The sequence below is a fragment of the Thamnophis sirtalis genome, unplaced genomic scaffold, assembly GCF_051295495.1.
Source record: "Thamnophis sirtalis isolate CommonGarterSnake01/CBP01778 unplaced genomic scaffold, rThaSir2_p1.2 scaffold_9, whole genome shotgun sequence".
Taxonomy (NCBI): domain Eukaryota; kingdom Metazoa; phylum Chordata; class Lepidosauria; order Squamata; family Natricidae; genus Thamnophis; species Thamnophis sirtalis.
Window position 1 is genome coordinate 80623108 of NW_028261389.1, and position 17554 is coordinate 80640661.

Here is a 17554-nt window from a genome sequence, read left to right on the forward strand (position 1 = left end):
ATTCCGAGTATGCAGAGTTAGAAAATCATCTATTAGCTCCGTTTCAGAAAGACGTATCCGTGCAACTGAAGAGCTAACCGTCAGCTCACGAAAGCTTGGGCCTTTTCATAAAACATGTTAGTCTTTGACTTGCTACAATTCATTTAGTGATTGTGGAAATTACTATGGCACTGGAAAAAATGACTTACGACCACTGCTACATCCCCATGGTCGCGTGATCAAAACTTCAGACCAGCTTTGGCAACTGACACGTATTTATGATCGTTGCAATGTCTTGGGGTGATGGGCCTTGAAGGTCAAGTGGGCCTACCTCCCAACAGCGTTGCAACAGCCCTCCCCTCGCTCCTCGAGTCAGTAGCCGAGCTGGCGGTAGAGTTCCCCAGGCTTATGGTGCTAGGGGATTTCAACCTGCCTTCGCTCGGCGAACACTCTGATGGGGCGCAGGAGTTCATGGCTTCCATGACAGCCATGGACTTGACCCCAAGTAATTCGGGGTCCGACTCACTCAGCGGGTCACGCGCTTGACCTCGTATTCTTCTCGGAGCAGTGGAGGCGTGATCTAGATTTGAAGGGCATTAAGATCTTGCCCTTGTCATGGTCTGATCACTTCCTATTGAGGCTTGACTTTCAGAAGCCAATCCCCCGCTGTAGGGAGGGGGAACCGATTAGGTGGTTCCGCCCCAGACGCCTTATGGACCCTTTGGGATTTCAGGCGGCGCTTGGCGTTGTTCCTGATACCCTCGCCCGCAGTCCGGCGGAGACCCTGGTTGCTGCTTGGAACTCAGCAGCGTCAGAGGCTCTCAACCGGATTGCGCCTTTACGGCCTCTCCGAGGCAGTGGATCCAGGAGGGCTCCTTGGTTTACCGAGGAACTCCGGGAGATGAAGCGCCAAAAGAGACGCCTAGAGCGCCGCTGGAGGGCTGAGTCTCTTTGAGAGTGGGCGGCTTACAAATTAATTAAATAATAATAATAATAAATAATGGGATCCCCTTTTGCGACTGTCCGACGAGCAATGAGGAGGCCAGGTTCGTTTAACAACCAGGTTACCCGCTTATCAACTGCAGGGATTCACTTACCAACTATAGCACGAAAGGTTGTAAAACGAGGCAAAATTCACAATTCAAAATAGACAGAGAGATACAGAGGCCATGCGTCAGAGCTGTGGCAGTGTGATTATTATGAGATAAACCCAGGAGCAAAACACAGCACACAGAGCCTTTAGACAATTAATAGCGGTTTATATATATATATATATACAGACATACACATGGTAGATAAATCCCTTACCACTCAGCTACGCACACAAGGAGAGAAATGAGATACATAGCGAGAGGGAATCGCCCTCTAATGGCCACCTTTATATAGACACCTCTTAAAACGGTAAAAGACTTGTATGGAGTCTTAAACTGGCTATAGTGTATTGCTAATTCATCCTCATTGCATCAATTTACATCTTACAACCTTACATCAGCTGGCAGCTATTAAATCCTCCGTACCTGACACCATGATCTAAGGACATGTCATTTGTTGCTGATTAAAATGGACGGATATGTCTGTCAGGGTTCCAACTAGCATCCAAAAGTAAATCAGAGTCCAAGGCAGTGCATTGCTCAAAGTCCACACCCACAAGTCCCTCCCATGGTTACATAGATGATGATACAATCACCAGAAGATTGAAATCGACTTGAAGAAAACTTTTATCTTTTAGGTCTGATCTATAGTTTGGTGTTAGAAACATCATACTTTACTAACAAAAGCACCATCGCAACTATCTGCAACATTTCCACGAAGCTCATGTGCTGCCACTTCTCGGTAGCCCACCAAAGAGTTACACAAAGCCCATTTCCACAAAATCTCAATGATGGGAAGCCCGAGATTTAGAGAGGGAGCTCAGATTTGGTCAACATTGCTTGTTTTGGAAGAAATGGGGGGTGGATCATCACTTTTGATATATTTGACCAGAAAACGCATCCTTCTCCTCTGTAGAAGCTTTGGATTATATAAATTAGGATAGTTATTCCTGCTTTGGAAAGGATTAATAAGCATTCTGTAATAAAGGAACCTAATTAGGAAAGAAATGAGATTGGCTGGGTTTAGTGGTAACCAAAGAACATAGAATAATGGTCTTGGAACGGACATTGGAGGTCTTCCATTCCAACCCCCTGCCCGAAGAGGGGATCCTATACCATTAGAGACAAATGGCTGTCCAGTCTCTTCTTAAAAGCCTCCAGTGATGGAGCATTCACAACTTCTGGAGGCAAGCTGTTCCACTGGTTAATTGTTCTCACTGTCAGGAAAATTCTCCTTAATTCCTTAATTGCTTCTTTCAGAGGTGGGTTCCTACCGGTTCGCACCTGTTCGGTAGAACCGGTTCGTCAAATCTACCGAACCGGTTAGAAGAGGTTCTACCAGTGGACCCGGAAAACAGGCCACACCTACAGAAGAGGTTCCAAAAAAATTTGAAACCCACCACTGGGCCTTCTCTCCTTGGTTAGTTTCCATCCATTGCTTCTTGTTTCTTGTCTTCTAACGCTTTGGAGAATAGCTTGACCCCCTCTTCTTTGGGGCAGCCCCTCAAATACTGGAAGATTGCTATCATGTCACCCCCTGGTCCTTCTTTTTCTCTAAAACTGGATATACCCAGTTCCTGCAACCGTTCCTCGTATGTTTTAACCTCCGGCCCCCCCTAATCATTTCTTCGCCAAATCCAGCATTTTCGGTAAGCCTCACAAACTGCAGAATTGAAAGCTGAGTGTAAATAGTGGGACACAGACATCTCCTTTAGGCTGTTCACTTTCCTCCTTCTGTTCCCCCCCCCCCCTTTGGCTCTATGCATTTACATTTAGATAAGCTTTTAAAAGGCTGGAAACCAGCCTGTCATTGTTATTCTGCGCATCGATGGCGCAGCCAAAGAAAAATGCTTTAATCAGCTGCTTTAAGAGAACAACAAGAATGAAAAACATAAACTGAGAAATTGAAGATGCTGGGTTGATTTTTTTTTTACACTAGAGTTATATTTATGAACATTAAAAAAAAGTTTTACCAGCTGCCCTTAAAATCCAGATAACAGAATTTGGAAGGGATCTTGGAGGTCTTCTAGTCCAACCCTCTGTTATGCTGTTTTCCTTCCTTCCTTCCTTCCTTCCTTCCTTCCTTCCTTCCTTCCTTCCTTCCTTCCTTCTTTCCTTTCTATCTCCCTGTATTTTTCCTTCCTTCCCTCCTTCTTCCTTCCTTCTTTTCTTCCTTCCTACCCCCCTTTTTCCTCCCTTCCTCCCTCCCTCCTTGTATCATTCGTTCCTTCCTCCCCCTCCCCCTTCTCTATATCTTTCCTTCCTTCCCTCTTTCTTCCTTCCTTCCTCCCTCCTTCCCTGTATCTTTCCTTCCTTCCTTCCTTCCTTCCTTCCTTCCTTCCTTCTCTCTTCCTTCCTTTCTCCCTCCCTCCTTCCCTGTATCTTTCCTTCCTCCCTCCCTCCCTGTATCTTTCCTTCCTTCCCTCCTTCTTCCTTCCTTCCTTTCTTCCTTCTTCCTTCCTCCTTCCCTCCTTCCTTGTATCTTCCTTCCTTCCTTCCGCCCCCCCACCTTCTCCATCACTGGAGCCTTTTAAAAAGAGACTGGACAGCCACCTGTCTGAAATGGTAGGTGGTCTCCTGCTTGAGCAGGGGGTTGGACTAGAAGACCTCCGAGGTCCCTTCCAGCTCTATTCTAGATTGAGGTCTCAGCCTTGGGGATCCATTTTCTTTGAACAAGGTTCTTTTCTCATCATCCGCTTCGGGGATCTGTGGACTCTGCCGTCGATAACTTTATTTGGCGGTTCAAATGTGGCTTATGTTTCATTTAACTTCCACTGCCTGCCAGCTCTTCTCCATCCTTCTGTGGGTTGTTACCCAGGCAACTTGGGACCAAGAGTTGACCACGATGCTGTCCTTCTTAGATGATGCCCTTGGCTAGATCTTCCATGGCTACGGTGCCCATAACGAAAACCTTGATTATTATTTCTCTCACCGTTTCTTCCTCCACGCGGGCCTTCTGCTTCCCAGGGACGCCGTCCAATTATCAGCATTTACTTAATTTTTTTCCCAGCCGTATAATTTTACTTTTCCTTTTCATGGAGACAAAAGCACATCTCCCAGGTTGTAAAAAAAGCAGCTAAATTTAAACCCCTGTGTTGAAAATGAAGACGGCAAAATTCCTCACTTCTCTGAAATCCATCTGTAAAAAAAGAAAAGAACCTTTTTGGTTTAGTTTTGTCCCCCCCCCCCCACTCCCCCAAAAGTGTAACTTGGCATCCGACTGGTCAAGAAACAGTTTGATTAATGGACAATTCAAGTAAAAGTTGAGAGCAAATGTAATCTTTAAAAGGTTTTCTATTTATGGAGCTCGCGGGGACAAATGAAATGCCGGTTGGCGAAGACTCATGGGTATTTCTTTTTTAAAAAAATTAAATGTAGTTAATAAATATTAAATGGCAGTGACAATTAAGGTACAAAGGACTGGTGCGGTGGCCTAGAGGTAACTCTAACAATCAGGAGGCTGTGAGTTCAATCCTAAGTACAGGCAGCCGTAAATCCGTTAAGAGCCGAGGTGGCACAGTGGTTAGGGTGCAGCACTGCAGGCCGCTTTAGCTGACTGCGATCTGCAGTTCAGCGGTTCAAATCTCACCGGCTCAAGGTCGACTCAGCCTTCCATCCTTCCAAGGTGGGTGAAATGAAGACCCGGACTGTGGGGGCGATATGCTGACTCAATTTGCAAAAAAAAATTGTAAACCGCTTAGAGAGGGCTGAAAGCCCCATGAAGCAGTATATAAGTCTAATAAATAAATAAATAAATAAATAAATAAATAAATAAATAAATAAATAAATAAATAAGACCTGGCTGTTCCGGCAGGCCTGGGGCTGTTGATCTTGACTGAACTTCAGCCCCATTATAACTGAGTGCATGTTGGGTTTTCTGTTTTTAAGTTGTACTGTTCTGTGTTTTAATCTTTTTAAATATTTTTTAAATTGCTCTTATGTAAGCCGCCCGGAGTCCTCCGGGATTGGGCGGCATACAAATCTATTAAAATTACAAAATTACAGCTATTTCTCCCTCTGGGCACACTGAGAATATGTATCTGCTGAACAAAACTCCGCTCTGGTTACAGGAAAGGCATCCGGCCAGGAAACATTCAGTTCAATTCAGACTCCACCCCACAAGGGATTATGGGGTCATTGGGTGATGATGATAATGATTGACAAATACGGTACAAATAAGGTACCGTACTTTGGCTGCAGAATTAAATGGCATAGCTGCTTAAATTAAACTGGTGTACGGAATCGTTTTAAAATTCAGCTTATATTCTCCAATAAAAAAGGCCAGTTCAGCAAAAAGAAACTACAGCTACTCCTTGACTTGTGACCACAATGGAGCCCAAAGTTTATGTTGCTAAGGGAGGCGTTGGTTTCTCTGTGCCGTGTAATATATGTGGGTGTTTGCATTATTTTGTATTTATTTATTTTGTCGTGTTTATTTAGCATATATTGGAGGTTGGTGACCCTCTGAGAGCTGCGTGCAATGAAATTTCATTTTAATGCATGCCGATTAGTCTACATTCAAAGTGGCAATTAAGTTATTCTAAGAATGAATTTTGTCCCGTTTTACGACCCTTCTTGCCATGGTTGTTAAGTGAATCATTGTGGTTGATCCGTTAGTCACCCGGTTGTGAAGCGAATCCAGCTTCCCCATTGACTTTGCTGGTCCGAAGGTCGCAAAACGGGATCGCGTGACCTCGGGACACAACAACGGTCATAAATACGAGTCAGTTGCCAAGTGTCTGAATTTGCATCAGGTGATCATGGGGACGCTGCAAACTTTGAAAACGGCCATAAGCCCCATTTTTTTCCAGTGTCGTCGTAACTTTGAATGATTTACATAAAGGGCTAACTGCAATTCAGAAGATTATCCTCCACTTAAGGTTATTACCGTATTTTTCCGACTATAAGACGCACCAGTGTGTGAGATGCTCTACGATTTTGAAGAGGCAAGTAAGAAAAAAAAGCTTTTGTGTCCTCCCCAGCCCCCAGGTGCATGAGGCGGGCTTCAGTAGGGCTGGGAGAAGGCGAAAATGCCATAGTTTTTGCAACAAACAGGCAGAAAGTGGGCCGTTTTTTGCAAAAACGGAAGCGTTTTTGCCTTCCCCAGCCCTGCTGAAGCCTGCAGAGTGCTACTGGGGGATGGGGGAAGGCAAAAATGCCTCTGTTTATGCTAAAAATGGCCTGTTTTTTTGCCCATTTTTTGCAAAAAATGGGGTGTGGGGACAGGGCTTTGGGAAGCCAAAAATGGCTGTATTCGGTGTATAAGACGCACCAAAATTTCCATGCTCTTGTGTGTGGGGGTGCGTCTTATACTCCGAAAAATATGGTATTTATTTTCGTTTGCCAGAATCTTTTTTTTTTTTAAGTTGACAAAAGTCACACAGAACCTTTAAAAAGTCTTGCCTTTTAAAGTTTTATTACGGATTTGATAGTTTTGGAGACTTTTAAAAACATAACCACCTACCGAAAAGGCCTTCCAATGGCCTCTCCATCAAATCGCACCTTTGATGGATGCCTTTGCATTTTTTGACATTTGCAGCCGAGCTTTCATTAATCTGGCATCAGACCACATCCTCAAGAGGTGATCCGATCCTTCCCACCCACCCCCAAAAAAAAATATAGAGAGGGGGGGAGGCGCCAATCATTTGCATTTCAGCACAGCCTTGCGGGATGTTTGATACCTTTTGATTTTCCTCCTGCAGGATATTCGCCCTTTCGACAGGTAACTTCACCACATTTCTTTCTTGCCAAAATCCTGCTGACAAAGAAATCCATCGTTTAAAAAAAAGAGGGGGGAAAAACTGCGCGGTGTAATAAGGCAGTTATCTTTTTTTTTTTAATAAAGATTTTATTGGTAAAAAGAAAATACAACATCCATAACTTGTAAAAAACAATACAACTACATTTCGAGATATTCCCATACTATCAAATCATTATAAACATCAAAGGTTAGGTATCTTATTCCTTCCCTCCCTCTTCTCTTCCCTCATTTCTTCTTTTCCATACCCTTTTCTTCCCTCCCCCCCTTACTTCCTTCTCCCCTGCCTTCCCTCCTTTCTTTTCTCCTTTCCTTCCCCCTCCTTTCCCTCCCTCGATCCCCCCCTCCTTCTCACATACCTTCCCTCCTTCCCTTCCTCTTTCCCTCCTCCTTCCTTTTCTTTTAATCTCCCTCTTTTCCTCCCTCCCTCCTTCCTTCCTTTCAACTCTCCTTCTCTCTTTCTTTCCCTCCCTCTTTCCCTCTTTACTACCCTCTCCTCTTCCCTCCCTCCTTCCTCCCCCAGTTTCTTCTCTTTCTTCTCTCCTTCTTTCTTCCCACCTTCTTTCCCTTCTCTTCTTTCTCTTCCTCCTGTTTATCCTTCCCCCCTTCTTCTGCCTTTCCTGTTCCTCTCCTCTCCATCCTGACTTCCCTACTGTCCTCCTTCCCTCCCCTCTAACCTTTGTTACATTTACATAGGCAGTTATCTTAAGATCACCTCTGCCGCGGTTACAATTTCCGTTTGCCCTCTGGGAGCTGCATTTTGACTCCGGTCACCGAAGGCAGAAAATAAACTTTTATCCCTTTTCGCTCGCATCATTGATCTCAGTTTTTTTTTTTTTTTGCTGAAAATGGCCGTTGCATAAATTACTGTCTTTCTTATTATATTAGGTCGGTGAGCACGCCTTGAGTCCTTGGTTGGATATCAGCCGGTTTCTCTCATGGATTGATTTTTCTCCCCTTCCTCTTTCCTTCCTGCAGCTCCTGAAGTCCTGGCCCAGAAACCCTACAGCAAAGCCGTCGACTGCTGGTCCATTGGAGTGATCGCCTATATTCTGTAAGTGGCATCCCAGGGCTACTCCAGAATGGCCTTTGATAGGAATGTTGTTGTTGTTGGTTGTGAAGTCGTGTCCAACCCATCGTGACCCCATGGAGAACGTTCCTCCAGGCCTTCCTGTCCTCTACCATCCTCTGGAGTCCATTGAAGCTCACGTCGGCTGCTTCAGTGACTCCATCCAGCCACCTCCTTCTCTGTCGTCCCCTTCTTCTTCTTTTGCCCTCCATCGTTCCCAGCATGAGGCTCTTCTCCAGGGAGTCCTTCTTCCTTCTCATCAGGTGGCCAAAGTCTTTGAGTTTCCTCTTCAGGATCTGGTCTTCTAAAGAGCAGCCAGGGTGGATCTCCTCTAGGACTGACCGATTGGATGGCCTTGCAGTCCAAGGGACTCGCGGGAGATAGATAGATAGATAGATAGATAGATAGATAGATAGATAGATAGATAGATAGATAGATAGATAGATAGATAGATAATTAAATAAGTTGATAGATAGGTAGGCAGTCAGTCAGATAGATAGAAGTCCCCTTCTTCTTCTTCTGCCCTCCATCGTTCCCAGCATGAGGCTCTTCTCCAGGGAGTCCTTCCTCCTTCTCATTAGGTGGCCAAAGTCTTTGAGTTTCCTCTTCAGGATCCGGCCTTCTAAAGAGCAGCCAGGGTGGATCTCCTCTAGGACTGACCAGTTGGATGGCCTTGTAGTCCTTCTTCTTTTGCCCTCCATCGTTCCCAGCATGAGGCTCTTCTCCAGGGAGTCCTTCCTCCTTCTCCTTAGGTGGCCAAAGTCTTTGAGTTTCCTCTTCAGGATCCGGCCTTCCAAAGAGCAGCCAGGGTGGATCTCCTCTAGGACTGACCAGTTGGATGGCCTTGCAGTCCAAGGGACTCGCGGGAGATAGATAGATAGATAGATAGATAGATAGATAGATAGATAGATAGATAGATAGATAGATAGATAGATAGATGATAGATAGATAGATAGATAGATAGATAGATAGATAGATAGATAGATAGATAGATGATAGATAGATGATAGATAGATAGATAGATAGATAGATAGATAGATAGATAGATAGATAGATAGATAGATAGATAGATAGATAGATAGATGATAGATGATAGATGATAGATGATAGATAGATAGATAGATAGATAGATAGATAGATAGATAGATAGATAGATAGATAGATAGATAATTAAATAAGTTGATAGATAGGTAGGCAGTCAGTCAGATAGATAGAAGTCCCCTTCTTCTTCTTCTGCCCTCCATCGTTTCCAGCATGAGGCTCTTCTCCAGGGAGTCCTTCCTCCTTCTCATTAGGTGGCCAAAGTCTTTGAGTTTCCTCTTCAGGATCCGGCCTTCTAAAGAGCAGCCAGGGTGGATCTCCTCTAGGACTGACCGGTTGGATCGTCTTGCAGTCCAAGGGAATAATAGAATAACAGAACAACAGAGCTGGAAGGGACCTTGGAGGTCTTCTAGTCCAGCTACTTGCTTAAGCAGGTGACTTTATAGCATTTCAGGCATGCCTCCAGTGACGGAGCAATCGTAACTTCTGGAGGCAAGTCGTTCCACGTTCACGGATGGAGAACTTTCGTTTTTTTAAAACAGAAAACTGTCCTTTAGCTGACATTTGCACTGCCCAACTCACAAAGCTGTTACCAAAAATATCCTAAGGATTTCTTGAGAGATTTTCTCCCCCCACCCCACCCCGACTTAACCCATTTTTAATTTTTGTTTTTCAGACTCTGTGGCTACCCTCCCTTCTACGATGAAAACGACTCCAAGCTCTTTGAGCAAATTCTGAAAGCAGAATATGAATTTGACTCTCCTTATTGGGATGACATCTCTGAATCGGGTAAGAAACAAGTTAGGATCATTCCCTGGTGCCAACAATTTTATCTTTTACTAGCCGATAACTCGGACATTTTCCCGGGTATTTATTTATAGGGGGAAAATGTCCGGACCAAATATAATTTCTAATAATTTCTAATTTTCCCCCTTACCAGAGGGAGCCCCCTTGTGGAGTACTGGGAAGCTGTTACCATGGCAACTCCACTGTGCTGTACAGTAGAAGCCATTTTAAGGCAGTACGGCAGAAGCCGTTTTAAGGCACAACAGGCTGTATCTTAACAGAACCACACACCGAGAGGTGTTAGGGGTGTCTTACCCCCCACAGTATTTGTTTCTGGGGAGTAAATCATTTATGTATCAAGTTTGGTTGAAATTGCTCGAGGCGTTCCAGAGTTATACTGAAACACACGCGCACACACACACACACACACACACACACACACACACACACACACACTTATATTTATATAGATTTTCCCTATAGTTTTCCTATTCAGAGCTGCTGTAGGGGGCTATGATGTTACATACATGCCGGCTGGGGAATTCTGGGAAGTGGAGGCCACACGTTTTAAAGCTGTCAAGGTTGGGAAATATTGATTTTAGTGTACAACTCGATTCCTATTATGGAGCAATCCCTATTTCCTGCTTTTCCTCCTCCTCTTCCCCCCCTTCTCCCTTTTTTTCTTCCAATATGGTGCAGTTCCAGCACCAAAGAACCCAACACAATCCTAGGCTGCCTTAACAGGGGGAGAGAATCAAGATCACGTGAAGTGTTAGTTGTATTTTGTAAGGCCTTGGTAAAACCACACTTGGAATACTGTATCCAGTTTTGGTCACCACAATGTAAAAGAGACTCTAGAAAGAGTGCAGAGAAGAGCAACAAAGAAGATTAGGGGACTGGAGGCTAAAACATATGAAGAACAGCTTCAGGAACTGGGTATAATGTTTAATTATACTCAGTTAAACTATTATAATAATAGTTTAATGAAAAGAAGGACTAGGGGAGACATGATAGCAGTCTTCCAATATCTCAGGGGCTGCCCCAAAGAAGAGGGGAGTCAAGCTCTTCTCCAAGGCACCTGAGGGCAGGAGAAGAAGAAGCAATGGGTGGAAACTAATCAAGGAGAGAAGCAACTTAGAGCGAAGTTGAGAAATTTCCTGACAGTGAGAACAATTAATCAGTGGGACAACTTGCCTCCCCAAGTTGTAAATGCTCCAACACTGGAAGTTTTTAAGAAGACATTGGATAACCCTTTGTCTGAAGTGGTGTAGGGTTTCCTGCCTGAGCAGGGGGTTGGACTAGAAGACCTCCAAGGTCCCTTCCAACTGCGTGATTCTGTAATATTGCGAATCAATTCTCAGTCTCCCATTAATAAACCCGGATATATCTTCTTGTCTGAGAAACCCGCGAGTAGTAACTGTGCAAATAAAATAAGGCTGTAGGAATCACGACAGCAAGCTGGGCATTGAGCTTCATTACATAATCAGTGCATTGAATTGATTATTCCAAGAGCCAAGGTGGCGCAGTGGTTAAATGCAGCACTGCAGGCTACTGCTAGATCAGCAGTTCAGCGGTTCAAATCCCACCGGCTCAGGGTTGACTCAGCCTCCCATCCTTCCGAGGTGGGTAAAATGAGGACCCAGATTGTTGGGGGCAATATGCTGACTCTCTGTAAACCGCTTAGAGAGGGCTGAAAGCCCTATGAAGCGGTATATAAGTCTACTGCTATTGCTATTATTAATGTAATTCCCATGTAATTTATTAATTTATTCCCATGTAATGTAATTTATAGTCAGGTTTGGGCTGTCTCACAATCATCATCATCTTTTAATGACCCAATAATCCCTGACGGGGTGGAATCTGGGCAAATTGAATGGAGCCGGGTGCTTACTGGCCAGTTGCCCTTCCTGTTGCCAATGCAGAGTCTTTTTCAGCAGATATATTCTCATTGTGTTTAGGCTGCCTTTATAAATACCGCTGTGCCGTTTTGTTCCTTCGGCTACCAAACACCTTTTTTCTTTCTCCTTTCTCTCCCAGCTAAAGATTTTATTCGGAACCTGATGGAGAAAGACCCCAATAAAAGATATACCTGTGAACAGGCGGCCCGTCACCCGTGGTAAGCTGGGTCCTTCCATCCTTTGGGGAAGCCCGTTTTTCACCCTCACGGAGTCTCCCCGCGGGCCCTGCCCTTACCTGGCATGATGAATGGGCCACATGGAGACTCCTGGGAGGGGCAGGGGAGGGTGGGAGGGGCCAGCCAGTCCTTTCAGCTGCCGGTTCAGCCAACCAGATGTAAAATTAACATCCGGTTCACCCAAGCCAGTCCAAACCGGCTGGATCCTACCCCTGACCATAGCCTGCCGTCAAAACAAAACTTGGATTTAAAGTCTTATGACGACAGTCAGACATTACTGTAGATCTGAGATTCAGCCCTGGCAAGCAGAGGGGAGATTTTTAATGGGAGAATTGAAGGACCGAGAAATTGAATGCTCTTTTGCTCACCATCAAGGTCCACCGTCCTTCTCTTTATCCTCCTCCTCCCCTTTTCCCCATCCTCCCTTCTCTCTTCTCTCTTGTCCCCTCTGAGCTGAAGAAGCTTCTTGGATGAGAAGCGGAACATCTTCAAAGAAAAACCTGAAAGTCCAGTTGCCTCTTGGGGGGGGGGGGGAAAGCACCTTTTGGACAACTTTGCTCTTGTTGCCATGAAAAAATATATGAGTCAGTTTACAGAGTTAATTCAGGTCAAAGAAAACTTTTGAGTTCCTCCTTGCTCTCCTTTCCTTCTCGTTGCCTCCGTTTTTCCTTGGTGGCTTCCCTCCAAGGGACGAAAGCACTGCTATTGATGCTCAAAATGGCAAATGAACTAAAGGTGCTTTTTTAAGAGAAGAGATTCTGAAGTAAGGGTGTCACCACAGTGAAGGCTCTCTGGAGTGACCCCTTCAAGAGCCGAGGTGGCGCAGTGGTTAGGGTGCAGTACTGCAGGCCACTTCAGCTGACTGTTATCTGCAGTTCAGCAGTTCTAATCTCACTGGTTCAAGGTTGACTCAGCCTTCCATCCTTCCGAGGTGGGTAAAATGAGGACCCGGATTGTTGTTGGGGGCGATATGCTGACTCTGTAAACCGCTTAGAGAGGGCTGAAAGCCCTATGAAGCGGTATATAAGTCTAACTGCTATTGCTATTGCTATTCAAGTACCTCTCTTCTCAAAAGCCCTCAGAGAATTGTTTCAGCAGCAGATAAGAAGGCAACTTAGGGAAGAGATATTAAAGAAATGGTCTATATGTCAGCACCTCTCCATTTAATAATTAGGAAAGAGAAACCATGAGACTCCATACGTGGAAAATCAAATGTACTTTTACTAATTAAAAATGGTTAAAGAGCGGTTGCATAGCGAAGTCTGATTAATTAGGCGCGAAAGCAGTTGATATATAGAATAGCCCATTCCACACCCCCTGGCATCATAGGCCTAGTCCAATCATAAGCCCTTCAAGTGTCAGGTGTGAGATAACTTCAAAAGGCATCACGAAGATGGAATGTCGGTGCCGTTAGTCCAGGCGGGAAACACCCACGCATGCGTAGTCTGACCATCCAGAGAACTCCAGAACATTCCTCCAGCACATCGAGTAACCCCACCCAAATACCATGCCCTCCCTCCCCCTTTCATGGCAGCTGAAGCAACAGCAAAGCAGAAGCTGACACTATATCCCAGCCCAGGGGTCGGCAACCTTAAACACTCAAAGAGCCATTTGGACCCATTTCCCACAGAAAAGAAAACTCCGGGAGCCACAAAAACCTTCCCGCGCCTGACGATTTCCTGAGCGGCCACAAAACCAGCATATGTAGTTGAATTAAATGTTCTGTTTCCTCCTGCAACTTTTCTTGGATGTAGCCATGGTTGACCTACCAAGGGTCGAAAAGCTCAATCAATCACATGCCAGTGGGTGTCGCACATTGGTGTTTGCGACGCATATTTTGAGTGACAGGGAGCCGCAGCAGAGGGATGAAAGAGCCACGTGCGGCTCCAGAGCCGCAGGTTGCTCACCCTTGTCCCCGTCAGATCATGATCTCAATGCGGTGGGAAACTCTTGAGCACGTAGCCCTTGTCCAGAATCAGGATTTCTCTTCGAGAGTCGCCTTCCAGATCAACAATTGACTTGGTCTGATAGCCAGAAGAATTTCCAACTGGGCGAATACCACATGAAGCCGAGGTGGCGCAGTGGTTAGAGTGCAGTACTGCAGCCACTTCAGCTGACTGTTATCTGCAGTTCAGCGGTTCTAATCTCACTGGCTCAAGGTTGACTCAGCCTTCCATCCTTCCGAGGTGGGTAAAATGAGGACCCGGATTGTGGGGGCAATATGCTGACTCTGTAAACCGCTTAGAGAGGGCTGAAAGCCCTATGAAGCAGTATATAAGTCTAACTGCTATTGCTATTGCTATGAAGACAAAGATTAGACAATTTTGAGAGTCAAGTGATAAGCTATTTGAACCCGGTCCTTCGCTAGGTGTAATGTGGTTTGGGAGGGCTACACAGAGCTTTCCCGAGGCTCATCTTATGGGAAATGATGACATTTTTTTTCATCCAAGAATAAAACGCACCGCTGCGTTTAATTCTGAGTTTCCTTGGAAACCATCAGGGCCATTATTCTCTTACTGAACCCGTTGATTAAAAAAAAAAAAAAGTGTAGAGCTGGATTTCATTCCTGTCTCGGTGAGAAGGATGAAGAACATTCCTACAGTTGTAAACTCTCAAAAGCAAGGACTTCATCAAACATCTTCTTTCTTTTATATTTTTTTTCAGGATCGCCGGTGACACAGCCCTCAGCAAAAATATCCACGAGTCCGTCAGCGCTCAGATTCGCAAGAACTTTGCAAAAAGCAAATGGAGAGTAAGTTCTCAGATGGTTTACAATGTTGGAGAAGACTGGTTGATTGATTGATTGATTGATTGACTGGATGGATGGATGGATGGATGGATGGATGGATGGATGGATGGATGGATGGATGTCTGCCTGCCTGCCTGACTGACTGACTGACTGACTGACTGGATGGATGGATGGATGGATGGATGGATGGATGGATGGATGGATGGATGTCTGCCTGCCTGCCTGCCTGCCTGACTGACTGACTGACTGACTGACTGACTGACTGGATGGATGGATGGATGGATGGATGGATGGATGGATGGATGACTGTGTGTCTGACTGATTGACTGACTGACTGACTGGATAACTGAGTAACTATCTGACTGACTGACTAACTGAGTGACTGACTGACTGACTAAACTGACTGGCTGACTGACTGGATGGATGGATGGATGGATGGATGGATGGATGGATGGATGGATGACTGTCTGTGTGTCTGACTGACTGACTGACTGACTGGATGACTGAGTGTCTGTCTGCCTGCCTGCCTGTCTGACTGACTGACTGACTGACTGACTGACTGGATGGATGGATGGATAGATGGATGACTGTCTGACTGTCTGACTGACTGGATGGATGGATGACTGTCTGTCTGCCTGACTGACTGACAGGATGACTGACTGACTGACTAAACCGACTGGCTGGCTGACTGACTGACTGACTGACTGACTGGATGGATGGATGGATGGATGGATGGATGGATGGATGGATGGATGGATGGATGACTGACTGGATGACTGAGTGTCTGTCTGTCTGTTTGTCTGTCTGACTGACTGACTGACTGACTGGATGGATGGATGGGTGACTGGATGACTGTCTGAGTGACTGAGCAACTGTCTGTCTGACTGACTGACTAACTGACTGGCTGGATGATTGACTGATTGGATGACTGACTGTCTGACTCACTCACTCATTCATTCGTTCATTCACAATGCACGCATACTTTCTTAGGCATGTGTGAAGGCGTTTTCTCATTTCCAAGGTTACGATTCTTGTTCCCCTCAGGCAAATATAGCTTGGCCCAGTCATATGGTCATTAAACGAAACCAGCATCCTCCCTTAACTTTGCTCTTTGGAAGACAGCTAGGAAGGTGGCCAATGACCGTCACGTGTCCCCAGGATCCTACGATCATTGAAAATACATTCTGAATATTTGCGCCTGAGTTATGATCACATCACAGTAGGGATGCGGCCTACTGTCATAAACCTGAGGGCCGGACTTCACTCACTCCCCCCTCCCCGCTGTTGTAAATTTGAACAGTCCCGAAACAAATGCCTGCAAATCAAAGTTTGCCAGTATCCAACTCTTATGTGATTTCTCGGTGTGAGGGCATCTTCAGCAATCTGGTATGTTGGGAGAGCAGAGACTCCCGAAAGCGCCATTAGTCGTGCCACGTTACTTCCCTTTCTCTGAAATTCCTACAAGTGGCTTCTTTTGTCTCCTCTCTTCCAGCAAGCCTTCAACGCCACAGCTGTGGTGAGACACATGCGGCGGCTACACCTTGGCAGCAGCTTGGACAGCGGCTCCAACATTAGCGTATCAAACAACCTTAGTTTGGCCAACCCGCTCCCGGACGGTGCATCCCGAAAAGAGTGTAAGTATATGGTGTGACGCAGAGTAACCGAAATGTCTTCAAAGGAAAACCAGTTCCCTCCTGAAAAATAGCACCTTTGGCACAACTACGGCCTGGAGGACCGAGGATTTCTTTTCTTTTTTAATTTTGAACACATGCACACAAAAGCCAAGACAAAACGTTACATTTATACGTCACACCGGAATTCCACATTCCTTCTCGCAGCAGTTATCATTTGGTGCATCTTTAGGTGCGCTGTTTTCCCTCTCAATACATTTCTATTCAGTTTCGCATTTTTAGCCCTCTTATTTCATTCTCTTTCACTTCGCTATGTATATTAGAGCCGAGGTGGTGCAGTGGTTAGGAGTGTAGTATTGCAGGCCACTTCAGCTGACTGCTATCTGCAGTTCGGTGGTTCTAATCTCACCGGCTCAAGGTTGACTCAGCCTTCCATCCTTCTGAGGTGGGTGAAATGAGGACCCAGATTGTTGGGGGCGATATGCTGACTCTGTAAACCGCTTAGAGAGGGCTGAAAGCCCTATGAAGTGGTATATAAGTCTAACTGCTATTGCTATTGCTATATTTGGCTATTTATGGCAAACAGAACTTTGTTATTCTTCTACTAGGATGACATTTTTCCTAGATTAGTAACTTTTGTCTTTCTTAGATTATTAGCGCTATTTTCTGTTTCTATTTTACAGCCACCTACATACCATTTTCCCCATATTAAATTGTTCTGATCCCCCTTGTTCCACACCAAAGCACTCCAAGCCAAAAATACTTTACAGAATTTATTAATAGACAGACAGGTCTTTGGCAGCAAACCGGCACAGACAAGCCTTGGCAGCAATCCAGCCTGCCAAGCTCACAATACTGTTCTCCAACATTAGTTCCTGCGTTGACTTCTGCAAAAGGTGCATGTGCACAAGCAGTCCTTTTATAGTCTGGAGAGGAGCCTAATTACCACCAGCTGAGTGCAATTACCTCCTGTAACTGCGTAATTGTTCTTTATGCCTATTAGCTCTCCGGTGCCGGAGTCCCTTGGCTCCTCCCCACTACGGACATCCGGAGAACACTCCCTTGTCTCCTCCCCACTCCCTTGTCTCCTCCCCACTGGTCCAAGGCTCAGGCGCCTCCTGGTGGCCAATCAGCCTCTCTGCGCCCTGCTCGGAGTCGGAACCCTGTCCAGGGTCCTCCACATCCTCCAAAGCCGACTCATAGGGCCCCTCGCTGTCGGAGTCTGGTGGCAGCTCCAACGGCTCCTGCTGGGCCACAACATTAAATAATATTCCGTCTCTTTCTTTCCTTGGATTTCTTTGGTTAACTTGTCCATC

The 17554-nt window shown here is 45.5% G+C and overlaps 1 protein-coding gene across 1 annotated transcript in view; it reads left to right on the top strand.

The window, feature by feature from the left end:
- Positions 1–17554, top strand: part of CAMK1D (calcium/calmodulin dependent protein kinase ID) — a gene marked incomplete in the record, with an annotated part of 231385 nt that overhangs the window by 159291 nt on the left and 54540 nt on the right. The window contains 5 exon segments of the mRNA XM_087722389.1: positions 7807–7882; positions 9615–9727; positions 11762–11840; positions 14523–14610; positions 16100–16241. Of these exon segments, the coding sequence (XP_087578515.1) occupies positions 7807–7882; positions 9615–9727; positions 11762–11840; positions 14523–14610; positions 16100–16241 (498 nt within the window).